Source organism: Equus quagga, chromosome 4, assembly GCF_021613505.1.
Source record: "Equus quagga isolate Etosha38 chromosome 4, UCLA_HA_Equagga_1.0, whole genome shotgun sequence".
Taxonomy (NCBI): Eukaryota; Metazoa; Chordata; class Mammalia; order Perissodactyla; family Equidae; genus Equus; species Equus quagga.
In genome coordinates, this window is record NC_060270.1 from 91,571,211 (window position 1) to 91,588,944 (window position 17,734).

At 39.9% G+C, this 17,734-nt stretch overlaps 1 protein-coding gene across 1 annotated transcript in view; it reads left to right on the forward strand.

The window, feature by feature from the left end:
• The first annotated feature begins 3,064 nt into the window (after positions 1 to 3,064).
• The window catches only part of EPC2 (enhancer of polycomb homolog 2), a 130,397-nt gene continuing 115,727 nt past the window's right edge, over positions 3,065 to 17,734 (forward strand). Inside the window, exon 1 of the mRNA XM_046659128.1 lies at positions 3,065 to 3,505. Within this exon, the coding sequence (XP_046515084.1) occupies positions 3,353 to 3,505 (153 nt within the window). The 5' untranslated portion in view covers positions 3,065 to 3,352. The remainder of the gene's footprint in view (positions 3,506 to 17,734) is intronic.

The window sequence follows — 17,734 nt, forward strand, 5'->3', positions numbered from 1 at the left end:
TTTGAGAATGACTGTACTCAGTGCATTGTATATGGAAATTAAAATAGGCTACTGGGCTGCCCAATCATTTGAAACAGGTTTTGATAAAGACATTCTATAATAGGATCTACTTCAAAGTTGAAAAGGTATTTTCTGTTTTTAGCACTAACAAGTGTATGGGTATTCAACAAATAGAAATAAACTTCATGAAAAATAATATTTGTATACAAATAAAAGCTACTTTCCAAATATGAAACAGAGGCATTCTGGTTTGGGCACTGAATTGGAAGCCAAGAAAACACAGGCTGTGTCTCACTTAAAAAGCGTATTGTGTTATTTGTCCCAAACTGTTTTATTCCCAGCTCTACAATCATTACCTATAGGGCCAGAGGAAAATGGAGATTTGGGGAAGAAATCTGTTACATGGTTAAAGAAAAAGAACAAGAAAATAACTACTACAGCAAAAACTTGCTCCTGTAATAGAATTTCAGGTTTCAAAAGATTTTCTTTGAATTGCTTTAATTGGTTCTAAAATTCCTATGCCAAAGGTAGGAAGCTGTAGAGCAAGGTAGGCCATAATAAGTGCAAATATTGGCAGCAATGGCTAGGGCAGGTGACAGGCCAACAAGGTATGTGAACTCCAAGCTGGAGTGGAATGGGTTCAGTATGACTGAATTTCTTTAGGGAATATCAGTCAACAAATATACATTAAGTGTCTGCTATGTGTGAGGCACAGAACTGGAGAGACAGTGAATAACAGAGCAGATGTTGTTCCTGCTTGAGGCTACTGCATCTCTAGGCTCTGGGTTATGCATTCTATTAGCTATTGGTTAAAAAGTCTCAGTAATTTGGGTCAGCAACTTTAGAATGTTGAATGGCCTCTAAACTGAAGAGCTTGCATAGCAGGGTGGCATTGCTGAGAAAACAAGAGTCTTGGAGTCAGGCTGGACCTGGATTTGAACGCAGTTCAGTGAGTTATTACTGCTGAAACTTGGCAAATTATCTATCCGAACCTTAGTTTCCTTATTAGTAAAATTACAATATTTCCTCAAAGGATTATCATGAGAATTAAGTGGATTTCAATTAACTGAGATAATAAAGTACCACTATAGTGACTGGTATATTTTTGATACTCAGTATTTCCTTTCTTGAGAGTAACAATAAATACAGGGAATAGAAGAAAACTATCCCTTCTGAACCTGAGAAGTCCTGGGCACTCAGATAAAAGCCCTGGATGACTCATTTGCTCAAACATCGCTTCCCCCCATCCCCTCGCTTTCAGGCTTGAATGCAGTGTTGACCCCCTCCCAACAATGTCTTGTTCTTCGTTGGAGAGAACTGGAACTGCTCCAGAGGGTAGCACTCAGAGCAGGGCATGCCTATAAGCTTGAGGAAGGTAGTGCTTACAAGAAGTGAGTCACAGCATTTCCATTGTTTCCAACAACACAGTGGATAGAAAACACTCAAGCTATGCTAAACAATGTTTGAAGTCTTGCTGGGCCAAACGAGTTAGACTAATTTAGACAACTGCCATGAAGACCATATTCACCATTTTGCTTTCAAAGAGGGAGACGGAGAGAAAACGGAGGAGAAAGAGGAGGAAAAACGAAGGGAAGATGTGGATGAGAAGGAGGAGGTAATGGAGGAAGACAGAGTTTTGATGTCATATAGAAATGACTATAGGAATCAATTTTTTCACTTCTGGACCTCAGTAAACCGTCTCCTTTTGTCAGAGCTAGGTAGAATATTTATTAATTATTAGAAAATGGTAAAATGTGTTACACACTTCCTAGGGATTTTGTGGGAAAACTGTAAAGCTTAAAGACTAACCAAGAAAAACTCTTGGTTAAAAAGAGGTTGATGTCAACAATAGCTGGTGTTTATTTGAGTCAACTTGATTTCCCCTCCTCTTTAGAACTTTCTCTAACCAGTTCAGGCCAAAGTAATGTCTGCTTTCTCTGAACTCTACGGGCAATTATTGCCTGTACAACTCATTTGGTAATTAATCACGTTCTTGTGCTTGTGTCATCTCTCCTGTACAGTTTTCTTCAAGTGTTTACACTTACTTTTGCTATCATTTATCTTTCCATTTGCCTTGTCCTTCAACTATTTATATCTCTTACTATTATTCATCTTTCCAATCGTCCTGTCATCCCATTAACTGGAAAGCCCCATGAGGGCAGGAACTTTTATTTCAAACTTCTTTGAGTCTTCCACAGCACTCAGTATTTTACACACATCTGCCACTTCGGAAATGCGTGTTGCCTTGGTTACACTTTGTAAGTTTAACTTTTAAGAACGCTAATAGTTTTGAAGTCAGTCTCCACCATCCACTAAATAACTATGAAGTTTGGGGGACAGGTTCAAGTGCACTTGTTGCGTCAGGCAGCCGCAAACATGAACCATCAAGGCTGCCATTAGCATCCTTCCGCGAAGCCGAGGATGCCTTTACCTTGGAGAGCTCTTTCGGGCAGGTAGCGAAAACGGGGTGAGGGAAAAAGAGTTGGGTCTGAGCGCGCGTTTTCGGGGCGAGCGAGACCCGGCGGGTCTGCGCCCCTCTGAGTGGGCAGACCGGCACGGACCTTCCGCACCTCCCGGGGATGTGCAAACTGCAGGATGCGAATTGGCCGGCGTGCGCGGCGCCTTGGAGATAAGCGCTTTATAAGTACAGGCTCGCTTGGCGGCTGCCGTGGCCCTGGTTGACATCCTTTCCCGCTCACAGGCTTCTGCACACACGCGCTGCTGGGCGCCGCCGCGTTTTGCCCGGCACCTTCCTCCTGGGCGCCCAGCGAGCGGGGCGTCGCGGCCGCGGAGGCAGAGGCGCACGCTCAGGGCCGCGGGTTAACTTGCGCACCTGGCACCTGCCGCCCGGCGAGAGCGCGGGCCAGCGAGCGGACGGCCGCTGCTGCCGCCGCCCCCTTCTCCCCGGAGCGGCCGGAGGCTGAGCACGCTCCCGCGGGCCGGCCGCGCCGCGGAGAGAGTGGGTGGGCAGGCGAGGGAGGGGAAGGGAGAGGAAGGAGGGAGGGAGGGAGAGGGCGAGGCGCGTCCCCGCGGCGGGGGCGCGCTCTCGCGCGGGCTGCCGGGATCGCTCGCCGCCGCTGTGGTAATGTCCGCCATGTTGGCCATGGCGCAGGGAGCGGATCGGGCGGGCGAGCGGCGGATCTAGTGTGTGGAAGCGGCCGCGGGCGGCGGGGGGCTGTTTTCGGGCGGGGTGGGCGCCCATGCTGTGGCCGGGGGCAGTGAGGAGGAGGAGGAGGAGCGGGCCGGCCGCGCTGCACTGAGGAAGGAGGTGGAGGAGGCGGCGGGAGTCCTCCCCCCCTCCCCGCCCGCCCCGCCGCCGCCGCCCGGGCTGTTCCTGTAAGGCGGGGAGACAATGAGTAAACTCTCCTTCCGAGCGCGGGCGCTGGACGCCGCCAAACCGCTGCCTATCTACCGCGGCAAGGACATGCCTGATCTCAACGACTGCGTCTCCATCAACCGGGCCGTGCCCCAGATGCCCACCGGGATGGAGAAGGAGGAGGAATCGGTAGGGACTCGAGTGTTTATTACCCCCCCCTTCCCTCCTCCCCCCTCCCCTTTGTCAGTCGGGCCTCGCCATTCACAGAGCGCTTTACGCTCGCTGGAGGGCGCCGCTGCCGCTCCAACGCATGGGACCCTACGCCGGCGGAGTAGCGTAAACCCTCTCGGCCGGCGCAGCGCCCGCCCGCGGCCGCCATGTTGTTGCGTCCCAGTGTTGTGATTAGCTCGCAGCGCTGCTTACGCTGCCGTAAGGGGGCCTTGCCGTAAGCGGCGGCCGGGAATGGCGCAGGGGAGGTTCTGGCCGCACTTGGCGTATGGCCTCTGTTTACCTTTTTTTTCCCCGCTGCCTGCGCGGGGTTAATTAATGAACAAGGGGTCTTTTGACTAGGGAAGATTTTATTTTCTCGCTTTCAGTTTAGTTTTGCACTGAGTTCTCTTTGAAATGACTTATGGAAAGTAAAGCGCTTTCAAAACACACATCTTCTTCCTAGCAAGGTAATTTTTGCTCCCTGGCCCAACGTGATGCTGCGGGATGAGGCGGTGCAGCAATGTGGCGGGGGAGGCGGGGGCCGCGACTGTCCAGCGGGATGTAGCGTTAGAGAGCGGCTGACTGGCTAGCTCCGCGGCCCGGAGCGGGACGGCTCTGCCTGCCTCGCCGGGACGGCGCTCGCTCAGTGCGCAGCGGTGGGAAGGAACCTGGGATGCTCAGCCACTAGCCGCCGGCGCTGGGCTGTCCCCGCGCCCATGATTGTCATCGGAGGGGGGATCAACTTAGAAGTTGACAGTCTAGTGCATCTAAATTGACAGTTGCGTTTTTGATAATGCAGCGCTTTTTGGCAGCAGTGTTGCTTTTTCCTCCCCGATGGGTTAAATTTTGCGTACTGTTGGATTTCATCTGGTGTGACAGTGTTTATGACTCTGGAGTGGTGTTACTTGTGTGCGAAGTTCATAGTAACTGCACCCTCAAGAATTTCTTCAATGAACCTGCGGTCCCGCCTTATTGTCAACCCCGGGTGTGCGTGGATTGGTTCTCTTGCTTCTGTGACTGTCAAAAGAAGGCTCAAGGTTTCTGTGATTGGTTTTCTCTTTTGACTATTAATATTGCAGGAAATGCTTTTATGCCTCTGATTGGCTGCTCGATTTCTGACCTCAGTATATTACCCTGTTATTACTACTTTCTGCTGTGATTTAATCACATTTCTCTTTAGTGTTTGATTACTTGAAAGTCTTGAACTTTCAGTAGAAAATGAATATGGCGATAGTATCAGGATGAGTATTCAGCATTCACCTTTTTTAAAATAAATAAGATGAAAACCCAACATTTGTGCTTAAGGTTTAGAGCTAAGGCATATGTGATAATTCTTTTTGTTTTTTAAATAAAAATTATTTCTAACTTAGCTCATTTTTCCATGGGAAAGATAATTAAGAAAGTTATAGTATGCACAAGAGTTAATTGAATAGAACTTTTAAAACTTTGGATTCCACGAAGTTAAATTTCTGTTAATGTTATTTTATGGGTCTTGAACCCAAAAGAAAAGTGGCTTATGAGTCTTCAAGTATCAATATTATATGTAATTACTTGGATCCTATTGTTTTGGGAAGACCTTGAGTCAAGAAAGTTGTTCTAGAATGAACAATTAGCCGCTGGAAGATATGTTACTTTTTGCAAACATGATTAGCTATACTTAATTATTGCTGTAGGTCCTTAGTTTGTCACATATGTCTTGGTATTTTATCTGAATTTAGGAAGAAAACTTGCAGTTTAGTTTCTTTAATGATGTAGTAAAAATAAATGCTTAAACCTGTCACAATTTTGTACTATTGACTTTTTCAGTAAAACTTGTGATTTTCAATCTAAAGCATGAGTGCTAAAGTTGGATTGTTTTCAATAGCCTGCTTCAGCGGCTTTAGGGAAGAAGAAATCCAAATTCTGATAGAACTAGAATTGAAACCCAGGACTTCTGACTCTTTCTCAGGTCTTTCTGCCTCTTTAACGTTAAAGTGGAGGTTCTTAAAACAAAACTAAACAAACCCAGACAGTTAAGACTTATAGTCTAAGGTCTTTTGCTTCCTGGAATGTCCAGTTGGGGTGTTAGTTTTTTCTTTTTCTTTTTTAAATTAACATGTAAGTCAGAAGTCTTGTGCTTTCATGCGTGACAGCCAATTCAGTTCTTCCAATCTTATTTACAGAACTTCTGTTGTTAACAGAGCTATTTGTTCATTTAAAGAAAAATGTTGTGCCTTGATAAACAGTTCTAAGCAGCAGTAAAATATCATAAATTTCACAAATGTTTTGTGTTTCGCTTGAGTTGTATTTCAATTTCCATTATCAACATGTTCTAATTAGTTCCCTTTATAAGTACTTTTTTTTAATCCGTAGACTTGTAAAAACAAAAACTTTGGCTTATGGATGTATGTATAGTTGTTGCTTGGCATTTCTAAACTGTCCACAATCTGACCCCTTTCCTGCTTGGTTGGCAGAATCCTTTGACATCACTTTAACACCTTCATGAGTCCACTCCCCCACCCCAATAAAGCTAAGGACTGTCTCTGTGTAGTTATTGGACTATCATTAGACTTTGTTTATATAGTCATTGACTCAGTTTTCAGTTACATTCTGATAATGCCTAGATGAGGTAATCTAGGTGTTCTTTGGCATTTGTAGCACTCTATCATTGTTGACTATATCATTCTTTTAGCTCTTTCTTTTCTTTTGAACACGGAGGCATCTTTTACTTCTTTTTTTCCCTTTCCTATTGTCATTGTCTTTGGCCTAAGGTCTGCCAGTTGGCATCTTCCCGTAACTTGGTCTGTGTAGTGCTCCTGAGGGCACTTAGTCTAGGTCAGATACCGTAAAATTAATGTTTGTTTAGAATCTAAACCAGAAAGGTCAAGTGATTGGTGATTTTGCCACCTTCCTTCGAGTGCTGTATAGTGGTAGTTGACGTTTTTAATAATATTTACCATTTTTTGAATGCTTCTTATGCCCCAGATGCTAAGAACTTTACTTATATTATTCATTTCATCCTTCTTAAAATTCATCTTTTTGAGGTGTAATTTACATGCAATAAAACATACCCATTTAAAGCATAGAGTTGTGAGTTTTGAGAAACGCGTACACCACAACTACAATTCAAATGCCCAAAAAGTTCTTTTGTGCTCCTTTGCAAGTCAGTCTGTCTCCACTGATAATTCTAAGCAACCACTGATTTGCTTTCTCTCCCTGTAGATTAGTTTTATCTTTTCTAGGATTTCGTATAAATGGAATCATACATACTTCTTGTTTTTGGGTTTTTTGCTCAGCATAATGTATTAAAGATTCATCCTGGTTGCATATATCTGTCTATTCCTTTTTATTACTGAATAGTATTCCAGTGAATATATACTAGAATGTATTTATCTATCCATCTGTTGTTGGATATTTGAGTTCTTTCTAGTTTTTGGTTTTCATTTAATATTCTCATAACAGCCCTATGAGGTATTATTGTTTCTGTTTTATAGATGAATAAAGTGAAGGATCTCACTGCTAGTAACTGACAGGCCTAGAAATCAAATTGCTGCCTTTAATGTTACAAAAGCCCATTCTCATAACCACTTTGCTTCATGTTGACTTTACGGAACCTTGAATTATCTTCTGAACCATTATTACGTTCATTATACTTTTTGTAAGTGCTATTTTTTACTTTTCATAGGTTTGGAAACTTTAAAAGATATTAATTTGATTGTAATGTTGTTAAGAAGTTTAATTTTTCATCGCTTAACTGTGTCTGACCTTACTCTTGTCTTTTCAGATTTTCTTTTTTTTTCCTTAGCAGTCTGTTAACTTTGCTTCTCCCTGTATTGGCACTATTAGGTTTATCTAAGTGTTTACGTTATCTTAAACATATGAGAAATTTGGGGGAAACTATCCTATTTTATTATTTACCTTTTCTTCTGCTAGAATGTAATCTCTGTAAGGGCAAAAATCTTTGCATGTTTTACTCATTAATATATTCCAAGTGCCCGGAACTGTTCCTGGCTCATAATATATGCTTGGTAAATGTTTGTTGGGTGTTGAATGAGCTTCTTTTTCTCTTACTATACCAAGAGCTATGTTTATGTGAAACACTAGCTGTGTGTGTGTGTGTGTGTGTGTGTGTGTGTTATTCATTTGCAGAATTTGGTAAATTATTCTTCCAGGAATTATTCTTGGTTTTTTACTGTGGTACTCTGTATACCTAAATACTAAATCCTTTTTTTTCCTCTTGAATCAGAGGTCTCTATAAATATAGAATTTGTTTACACATAGGTATGGCTGCAATATTAGTCTATCTTGTGTTAATTACTTCTCTCATAGATGTATGTAGATTTGTATAAGATGTCTCTTCATATCAGAATGAACCAAAGTCTACGTGAAACATGTGATTCTGCTTATTTTTAAAGGAAAAGACCATGACTGATCTGAATTGCCATTTCTCCCCTCATATGTTAGCTGTGTGATTTTTGTCATTATCTTAATATTTTAAGTGCTATTTTGAATGACAGGGTCAGAATATATTATTCAGTCTTTCTACCTTTTCAAAGTTAATTTTGGCACTGATATATTTCATATTTCATAATAGAGGTGTTCAAATGCAATTTTGTAAATTGATATTGTAAAAACATTAAGCATTTATTGTTTTAACAAAAGCAGTTACCAGCCAGATAGTATCCAAGTGCCAAGTGTTACCTATGTAAGATATTGGGAAACTATTTAAAGGGGTCTGTATATCAAAAGTATGTGTAAGTCTGTATGCTGAAGTGGTGTTAGGATTAAAAGAAGAGGGTGATACAGATCTTGACTTCAGGGAACTTAAATGAGTCATTAAGGTCAAAAACATATCTGGAAAGTTATGAAAAACTACCAGGTTAAGTCAACCTGAGAGACATTAAAAGAGCATTAGAAACAGTTAAATGTCACTGTAGTTAAGACGAGTAAGAGAAAACTGTTACGGGCATGTATAGAGAAGCCTTCTTGGAGAGAGATGTAACAATATGGGCTTTCAGGTTTGGTTGTATGGTATATGTTAAAGCAAATACTTGAGTGCAGCAGGAATATTTAAAGCAAATTCTATGGATGTTAAGTAGACTAAAGGAAGGTTCTTTCACGTTATATATTTTTTATCTATTCTTCTCCTGCTGATAGAAACTTCAGGAGGGTAACACTGTCATTTCTGAGCATATCATTCTCTTGGCTCTCTCTCCTTTTTTTTAGACATTTGATGGCTTTTATTTCTTTTCTTCCCCTTCCATTGTTCCCTCCTATATCTTCAGCTCTAGCAGCTATTTAGAACATAGAAGGCACTCAGTAAATATTTGGTGAGTGAATGAGTAAAAGTTGCCTACCTTCTCTGACCCTCAGGTACTTCATCACTACCATCCCAGCTACCATTTATTGTATGTTAGTGAGTGTGTTAGCATGTGCCAGGTACTTTGTTAAACTCAGTAGATGGTTTAGAGCTCACTATAACAGTAGGAAGTGTAGGTGTTAACTCTTTTCCAGAAGAAGAAACAGGCTTTAGAAATTAAGTAACTTGCTCAAGGTCACTCCTACCTAGACTACGACATGCTAGAGTCAGTATTTGAACTCAGGCCCTATAGGTGATTGGCTCCAAGGCTCTGATCTTCACCATTGTCCTGCTTCATCTGTAAAATGAGTGGGTTCAGAACTAGCTGATACCTGAAGTTCATTACACCTCTACTGTTCTATCATTTATTATTCCATAGGCATGGAGGAGTCATTAAAAGTTTCTTCCTTAGGGAATGATGTTGTGAAAGAAAGTTTGTGGTGAATCCCTTATGTAAACACATGCCTTTTTAAAAAAGTTGAAGGAATGATTTATCTGGGGTGTATGTTTAGATTTCATCTGTATCAGTTCTCTAAAAAGGAGGCCTAAAAATATTTGACAAGTGGGATCATTAGGTTGGTTTCAAGTAACAGAAACCAAATCTAGTTTCTTTAAGGTTCCTGGGAGCTGTCTCACAGACACCAAGGCAGAGTTGAACAGTCAATACTTGGGAAGATCAGGAACTAGACTGTGGGCCCTTCAGCAACAAGTGACATTACTATCACTCAACTCCAACAATTCCCCGTCTTTTGAGAAGTTGTATAGTACAGTGGTCAGTGCATGTGTTTGGGAGCCAGGCTATATGGATTTGAGTCCTCGGGCAGGTTAATTTCATCTGTAAAATCTTGTGGGATTGTTGGGAGGATGAATTGTAGTGTGCTTGGAACAGTTCATGGCATGTGGTAATCTAATAATAAATATTAACTATTATTATCATCATTCTTGTATTTCTTTCAGTTCACAATTCCAGATTCCTGAGTGTTATTGGTTTGTTTTGCATCGGGTACCTATCTCCCTCTATGTCTGCCAGTCAAAGAACAGGAGACGTTAGTAAACATGTGCTAGTAAGGGCTACCCTGCTGAGGATGGAGCTTTAGCCTGGGAGCTGCCCTGAGAGATCTACTACCGATGGACGTATAACATCACTATCAAAGTTATGAAGTTAAATAGCTTTAATCTATGGTTTGACCCAAGGTGAATTTGTATACCTGGTGTGTTTTTACAAACCTGAACTTCATAAGGTGTTTTAATGACATTAGAATGTTTTGTATTATGTTTTTAAATGAAATTTGAATTGACTATAAAAGAAGTCTCTAAAATCTTTTTAAAGAAATCAAACCCTTCACACTTATTAATTTTCAAGGTAGTAAGGGATGAATTTTGTGTGACCTCAAAGAAATTATTTAGGGGCCAGCTCCGTGGCCGAGTGGTTAAGTTCACGCGCTCCGCTCCAGCGGCCCAGGGTTCGGATCCTGGGCACAGACATGGCACCGCTTGTCAGGCCACGTTGAGGTGGTGTCCCACATCCCACAACTAGAAGGACCTGCAACTAAGGTATACAACTGGGTACAGGGGGGTTTGGGGAGATAAAGCAGGAAAAAAAAAAAAAAAGATTGGCAACAGTTGTTAGCCCAGGTGCCAATCTTTAAAAAAAAAAGAAATTATTTAACATTCCTGGCCGTTAGTTTTCTCATCTGTGAAGTAGAATTGGACTGAGTGACCTTTAAAGTAGTTTTGGCTCTAAAAATTTCTTGCATTTGTGAATCCACATGTCTGCCTACTGGGCATATTGTCCAGTATGTTAATCAGATGACAAGAACTAAGAAATGAGAGACTAAATATTAGGAAGATATTAATATGTAAGGTTTAGCTCTTTAACACTATTGCATTGCTGTCAGTTTGGTTTAGAGTTCTTTTTTTATGAAGATCAGTTAATTTTATCCACTATCTGGTACTAATTTTTCCTGGAGATCAATAGAGCAATCCACTGTGTATGTTTTGGGTATGATCGGTTCCCTTGCTTTCATGAAATTTTCTTTCACTATCTTTACTACTTTTGCTCATTGCTCTAAATGTTCTGAACTTTTGTATATTTTTAGTTCATAGCACTTGAGTTTATTTTAATTTTCTAATATTTCGTGTTTCTCACTTGAGGGGTGTATGTGTGGGTATGTATGTATGTGTATGCATATGGATGTATGTATGAGAGAGTGAGAGTGCACATGAGAGAATTGACTCATTTTCCCAATCAGACCAGAGGCCTTAAGGAAGGTATTACGTCTGTTTTTTTCAGCACAGGCTAGATACCTATCCAGGCACTTAAGTGATAGAAAGTTTGTGATACAGGCGTTGACTGTGATGCTGGCCACTGGGACTGAGTTTGATTGTATTACTAAACATACAGCTCTGCATCATTTCGTTTTAAGTAGGGTTGAGGTAGAAAATCAGTAATGCATGCATAGGGGACAGCATGAGAAGGAAAGGATGATAGGTAGGAATAAACCATGAAGGAGACCAGTGTAGATAGTGGGAGGTCCATCATGATTATTTGATTTTATCTTAAAACTGGTTCTGATTTTTGCCTTGTCTACCCTTAAATGGAAAAGAACTTCAGATTTGCATACTCCATCAAGCAGGACTATTCCTTGTGGGATTAATACTGGAGGAAGATGGCAGTGACTTCCAAATTCTCCTTAGCACCGTTTCCTTAAATCTGCTTTTAGGTTTCTTCTTCTTGTCAGCTAGTGTTACTGTGCAGTCGGAGGAACGCAGAATAGAAGAGTTACCCTGTCTGCTAGCTCTGTAACTCGTATCTTTACTTCCAGCTTTCTTACTGCTCTTTGTATTTTGTGGGCAAGGGACGTGAGGTTGTTGGTTGGGGAGTGGATAGGAAGCCCTCGTTTGTGCTGCTAATTTGATGAGATTGTTGGAACTGTGAAATTGGGCTTAAGTTACAGTCTTGGTCTCTGTCACTGTCCCTCTGTGCAATAGAAATTACTTCATCTCGTGAAGCCGCATTTCTTCATCTCTTTAATGAGAAATACTTCAAAAGGTAATTTTAAAGATGAACTTTTTTGTCAAGGCTTAAGTCAGTACCATATACAGGCAACTGCTATTTTTTTTATTAATAACAACTTTCAGTTATACAGGATAATAAATGTGAAGGAGTAAGGAAGACTGAAATATACAGGGTATCTTCATACATTGTTCTCTGTTATAGTTTCACATTGTTTCTCCTACCAATTAAATATATTTTTACAGCTGTCAAACATTAGCAAATTGGTATGTGTAGTTTCCTCTTTCCATCTCTGTTTCCTGGCAGAACAGTTGACAATAAAATTTATTAAAAAAATTAAAGAGTTTGAAAATTAGCAGCCAAGAGAACTAAATCTTCAGCTAATGCTCAGAATAATAATTGAGTCCTCAATAATTGATAGTTAAATATTGTATTTATTTTTTGGAAATGATTTTTTTTTAAGACTGGACACATTAATTGGTCACAGGGGAAAATATAGTGATGAAAATCTGTTCAGTGGGTGGTGTACACTAGAGAGAGGAATGAAAAGAGACATTCTAATATACCAGGGAACTCTGGGATGAACACTTAAGTTTGGAACCATGGGAAAGCATGCTAGAGAGGGTATTCTTGCCACTTATTTGATCCTTGAAATGTTTCTCAACTGGGGTGTTTTTGTTTTTTTGTTGTTTGTTTTTTGGGGCCAATTAACCCTGAGCTAACTGCCGCCAATCCTCCTCTTTTTGCCAAGGAAGGCTGGCCCTGAGCTAACGTCTGTGCCCATCTTCCTCTGCTTTATATGTGGGACGCCTGCCACAGCATGTCTTGTCAAGTGGTGCCATGTCCGTACCCCGGATCCGGACCGGCGCCGCTGAAGCAGAACCTGCGCACTTAACCACTGCACCACTGGGCCGGCCCCTCAAGTGGGATGTTTTTGGTATTCAGTTCATAGTTGGTTGTGTGGGACTGTCACAGGCATACCAAGAAGTTTATTACATCCATCTCCTGTCCACTAATTTCTTGTAGCATTCCAATTGGGATAACCCCAAAATGTTTTCTCCCTCAATTTCCAAATGGGGGCTGTTGCACCTGATTTGACAACCATTATTCAAGACTTCTTAACCTTTTTTGTGACTTGGATTCCTTTGGCAGTTTGGTGAAACTTCTCAGAATGATGTTTTAAATGCATAAAATAAAAAGTACTACTGTGGCCTTTTGCCTATGTTAGTAATTGAAGGAAATGTCAAGTTTGTTAGAAGTTAGTGAAATTAAAGGAATGATTATTTTCTCACCCAGGTTCATGGAACCTCAGTTCTTTCTGTGAATGTTTTGGGGATCCATAAACTGAGGTGCAAAACCCCTCAGAAGAATTTCCATGGCCCAAATGGCAATCCCATTCCTGTGTCCCAAATATATGTCAGGCTGCAGATTTTATTCCCATCATAAAGGAGATGGTATTATAAACAGAATTGTATTATTTCCACGTTTAAGACATTTTCTGTTTTTTTAGTTGAAAAATAGTAGACCCACATGAATTAAAGATAAAAATTTAGTAGCATAAAATGATACACATAAGAACGTGTCCTTCCTTCCTCACATCTCCAGACACTCTACAGAGGCAGCTATTGTTAGTCATGTGTGTGTGCGAGTGTGTGTGTGTATGTATCCTAGAAAATTTCTAAAGAAATGCTTTTTACTTGGTAAAGTGGGCAAATACTTCTCTTGTATTCTTTTTATAAGTGAGTAATATGTGACCCTAGAAGTAGTCTCTGAATCTAGAGTCATAAAGTTAGGTAATTTTGATTTTAAATTTCTTCCTTTAAAATCTCTGAAGAATTGGCAAATGCTAGCTTTCTGTTGGATTGTTTGGAGTTTGGCTTTCAAATCTTAACCTGTTATTCCCATGTGGGAATTTCGTTGTCATCAAACCTTGCATTGTGCCTAGGATTTTTGTTTCTACTCCTATATATAAAATATATTAAAGTCAGATTAACTGTTGATTAAGTGGCTTATCAGTGTATTTTCTCTAACAATTATTTATGGCCTTGAATAGCAACTTGGGTCGGACGAGCAATAATAGGGTACACTTCTGAAGAAAGCCGTCTTATTTCAGGTATGTTGGTAAACTGGATCTTTTATACAGAGTATGCGCTCTCAAACTTTTACTGTTGTGATGTTTATTCATTTAGTAAATAGCTCCATGAACACACAGACTGTCTCTCTGTTACCTTTGTGTCCTCCATCATCTGGTACAGTGAATAACATGGCTGCTCACTAAATATCTGCTAACTGAATGAACAATAACTGCTGTGTACTTTAGACACAGAAAAGGGAGAAGATGTGGTACCTGTCTTCAAGCAGCTTTTAGTCCCATTGAAAAGAGTTGTAGACAGATAACTCTGTATGATGTTTAATGTGTCATGTGGAAGATAATATTGTGGGAATTTGTGTCATGAGGGGGACATGATTCGAACAAGAGTATACATGACTTCATGTAATAGCTAATTGAATATAATACACTATTGAATTCATTTTTACAAATTAGTTTTGAAATTATTTCCATATTCCAGAATGCCATGAGGTTTTTAGATGTATATGGTTACTTTCGTATTGGGAAGTGATGACCAGGAGAATTGTTAGAAGGTTGAAAGAATTTTTGTGCTCTAGTGTAGATTCACCTTTTAGGACAAGCAAACTTGTGTTAGGAACAATGCCTGTTTAAAGAGGTCTGAGGAAAAGAAACTTTGTATTATGGAGAATGGCCTAAAGAAACAGTGCTATTTGATTATTATACAAGTAATATGCAGATTTTACTTATTTTGTTTTAAAGCGCAGGGACCACTTTCCATAAAAAAAGCACTTGGAAGAAGATTATGTGTACATTATAGGTGCTTAGGTCAGTAGTAGTTACCCATCAGCTTTATTTGAAATAGCTCAGCCATTTTAGCAGAATTTATCAGAGCTTTCAAAATGCCTCCAAAAGAAATACAAGATTTAGGTCAGTGATTCTCAAACTTTGGCAAGCATCAGAATCAACTGGAAGGCTTGTTAAAACACTGATCACTAGACTCCATTCCCAGAGTGTAAGATTCAGTAAGTCTGAGAAGGGACCTGGGAATTTACATTTGTAAGAAGTTCCCAGGTGATCCTGATGCTGCTTGTCCAGTGACCCCACTTTGAGAACCACCAGTTTAGGAGAAAGAGTAGTAGTTCTCATCTTGACTACACATCAGAGTATCTGGGATGCTTTTATAAAGTACATGTATAGGCTTTACCCTAGATTTACCAATCAAGTCATAATTTGAGTGATTGTGATTCTACATATAAAAAATGACGTGAGCATGTGTGCCCATGATCCCTGCCTATCTGCCTTGCCATTTTACCACTCCTTTCAGGATTTCTTTTTTAGCGCTCTCATTGGTTAGGTTTCACACTTGACTGTGACATATTGTGTGTGTCTGTGTAACTGAAATAAAGTGCACCTTGACACACATACACACACACTCATTAATGAACAGTTTTCATTTTTTGCCGTGGTTACATTCTGTAAAATTGCCTTGAATATTGAATTAGCGAATACTGAACCATTGCTCCTAGAGGAAAAACAGGGTTAGGTTCCTATGAGCTTCTGGTCACATTTTCATCAACTAATCAATAGGTAACTTTGTTTTATGTATGTTTCTGTTTAAAAATACTTTAATATATCTTGTTGGTTCATTGGCCTTGAACTCACAGCCATCAGCACTGTAACTCATGCGTGAATGAAGCTTGTCTAACACGTATTTTCTCTGTAAGGCACATCACAGCCTTCCTCTGCTTAGGAATACTAGACAGTATTTCAGCACTACACCTGAGGGGGGCCGATAAACTATGAAATCATCAACAAAAAGCACAAAAATGAAAAAACATGGCATTAAATAGAACATTAAAGGACACTTGTTTTACAGTGTGAGAGCTGAAACAAGAAGTCAGAGCATTGCCTTGTTTGACCTCAGCTAGGAACAACGTATGAGTGGGATGACTCAAAGTCTTTAATGCTCTGTACATTCTGTGAATGACTGCAAAGGTACTCCAAGTATTGATTTTGGGGTCACAAATAAATTTTAGCAAATAGGTGAATTGGTAGATACAGAACTTGTGAGTAATGAGGATGGACTATACATATATATTTTTTCCCTTTTTGTTTCTAGTTTGTTAAATGAGCATCCATGTTTATTTCATTATTCACTAGTGGTTCAACCCAGTCTGAAAAACGCTGCTCTAATTCAGCATTGTGGATTATATATTATTTACTACTTATGCATTGATAATTGGTAAGTGATATTAAACTATATATATTGTTTTCCTTCATTGAGAGAATATAAGGTTTAATCTTGTGGGAAACTAGGGTTTTGTAAGGTACATTATCAGGTTTGTATTTGTAAAAGATCATTGTTGTCAGATGGCTTGTGGAAAGCAGTTGCGTGGTGGTGGTGGCAGAAGACTGGAGACAAAGCTAGATACAAGGCCAGTGCACTGGAATGTGATTTCTAGCTATGTATTTCAGCAAGTTTATGACAGAATAAAAAAATTTGGATGCCTTGTGGGATTAAGGGGTTTCAGCTATCTTAATTTTAAATCAGCATTTCTTTTTTAAAAATTATTGAGGTCTCATTGGCTTATAACATTTTGTAAATTTCAGGTGTACATTATTATATATCAGTTTCTGTATAGACTGTATCATATTCACCACCAATAGTCTAGTTTTTATCCATCATCATACATATGTGTCCTTTACCCCTTTTGTCCACCCCCCTACCCTACTCCTTTCCCCTCTGGTAACCACTAATCTGTTCTCTTATCCATGTGTTTGTCTTCCACATATGAGTGAAATCATACGGTATTTTTGTCTTTCTCTGTCTGGCTTATTTTGCTTAGCATACTACCCTCAAAGTCCATCTATGTTGTTGCAAACAGCACAATTTTGTCTTTTTTTTATGGCTGAGTAGTATTCCATTGTGTGTGTGTGTGTGTGTGTGTGTGTGTGTGTGTACCACATGTTCTTTACCCTTTCATCTGTTGATGGGCACTTGGGTTGCTTCCACATCTTGGCTATTGTGAATAGTGCTGTGATGAACATAGGGGTGTATAAATCTCTTTGAATTGTTGATTTCATGTTCTTTGGATAAATACCCAGTAGTGGGGTAGGTGGATCATATGGTATTTCTATTCTTAACTTTTTCAGAAATCTCCATACTGTTTTCCATAGTGGCTGCACCAGTTTGCATTCCCACCAACAGTGTTTGAGGGTTCCCTTTTCTCCACATCCTCTCCAACACTTGTTATTTCTTGTTAATTATAGCCATTCTGATGGGGTGAGGTGATATCTCACTGCAAATTTGATTTGCATTTCCCTAATAATTAGTGATGTTGAACATGTTTTCATGTGCCTGTTGGCCATCTGTATGTCTTCTTTGGAAAAATGTCTGTTCGTATCCTCTGCCCATGTTTTGAATGGTTCATTTTTTTGCTGTTGAGTTGTATGAGTTCTTTATATATTTTGGAAATTAACCCCTTTCGGATATATGATTTTCTCCTGGTTGGTGGGTTGTCCTTTTTATTTTGTTACTGGTTTCCTTTGCCTTGCAGAAACTTTTTAGTCTGATGTAGTCCCATTTGTTTATTTTTTCTCGTTTCCCTTGCCTGAGTAGACATGGTATTCTCTGATTTGAGATGCCACTTTCATCATATCTGAATTTTCTTAGATGTTTCGGCCTGTTTCTTAACTTTCTATTCTGTTTCTTTGCCCAGAACATTTACTGTTTTAATCATTAGTCATTTCGTTATTTTATCTTCATATTTTTATCATTTAAAA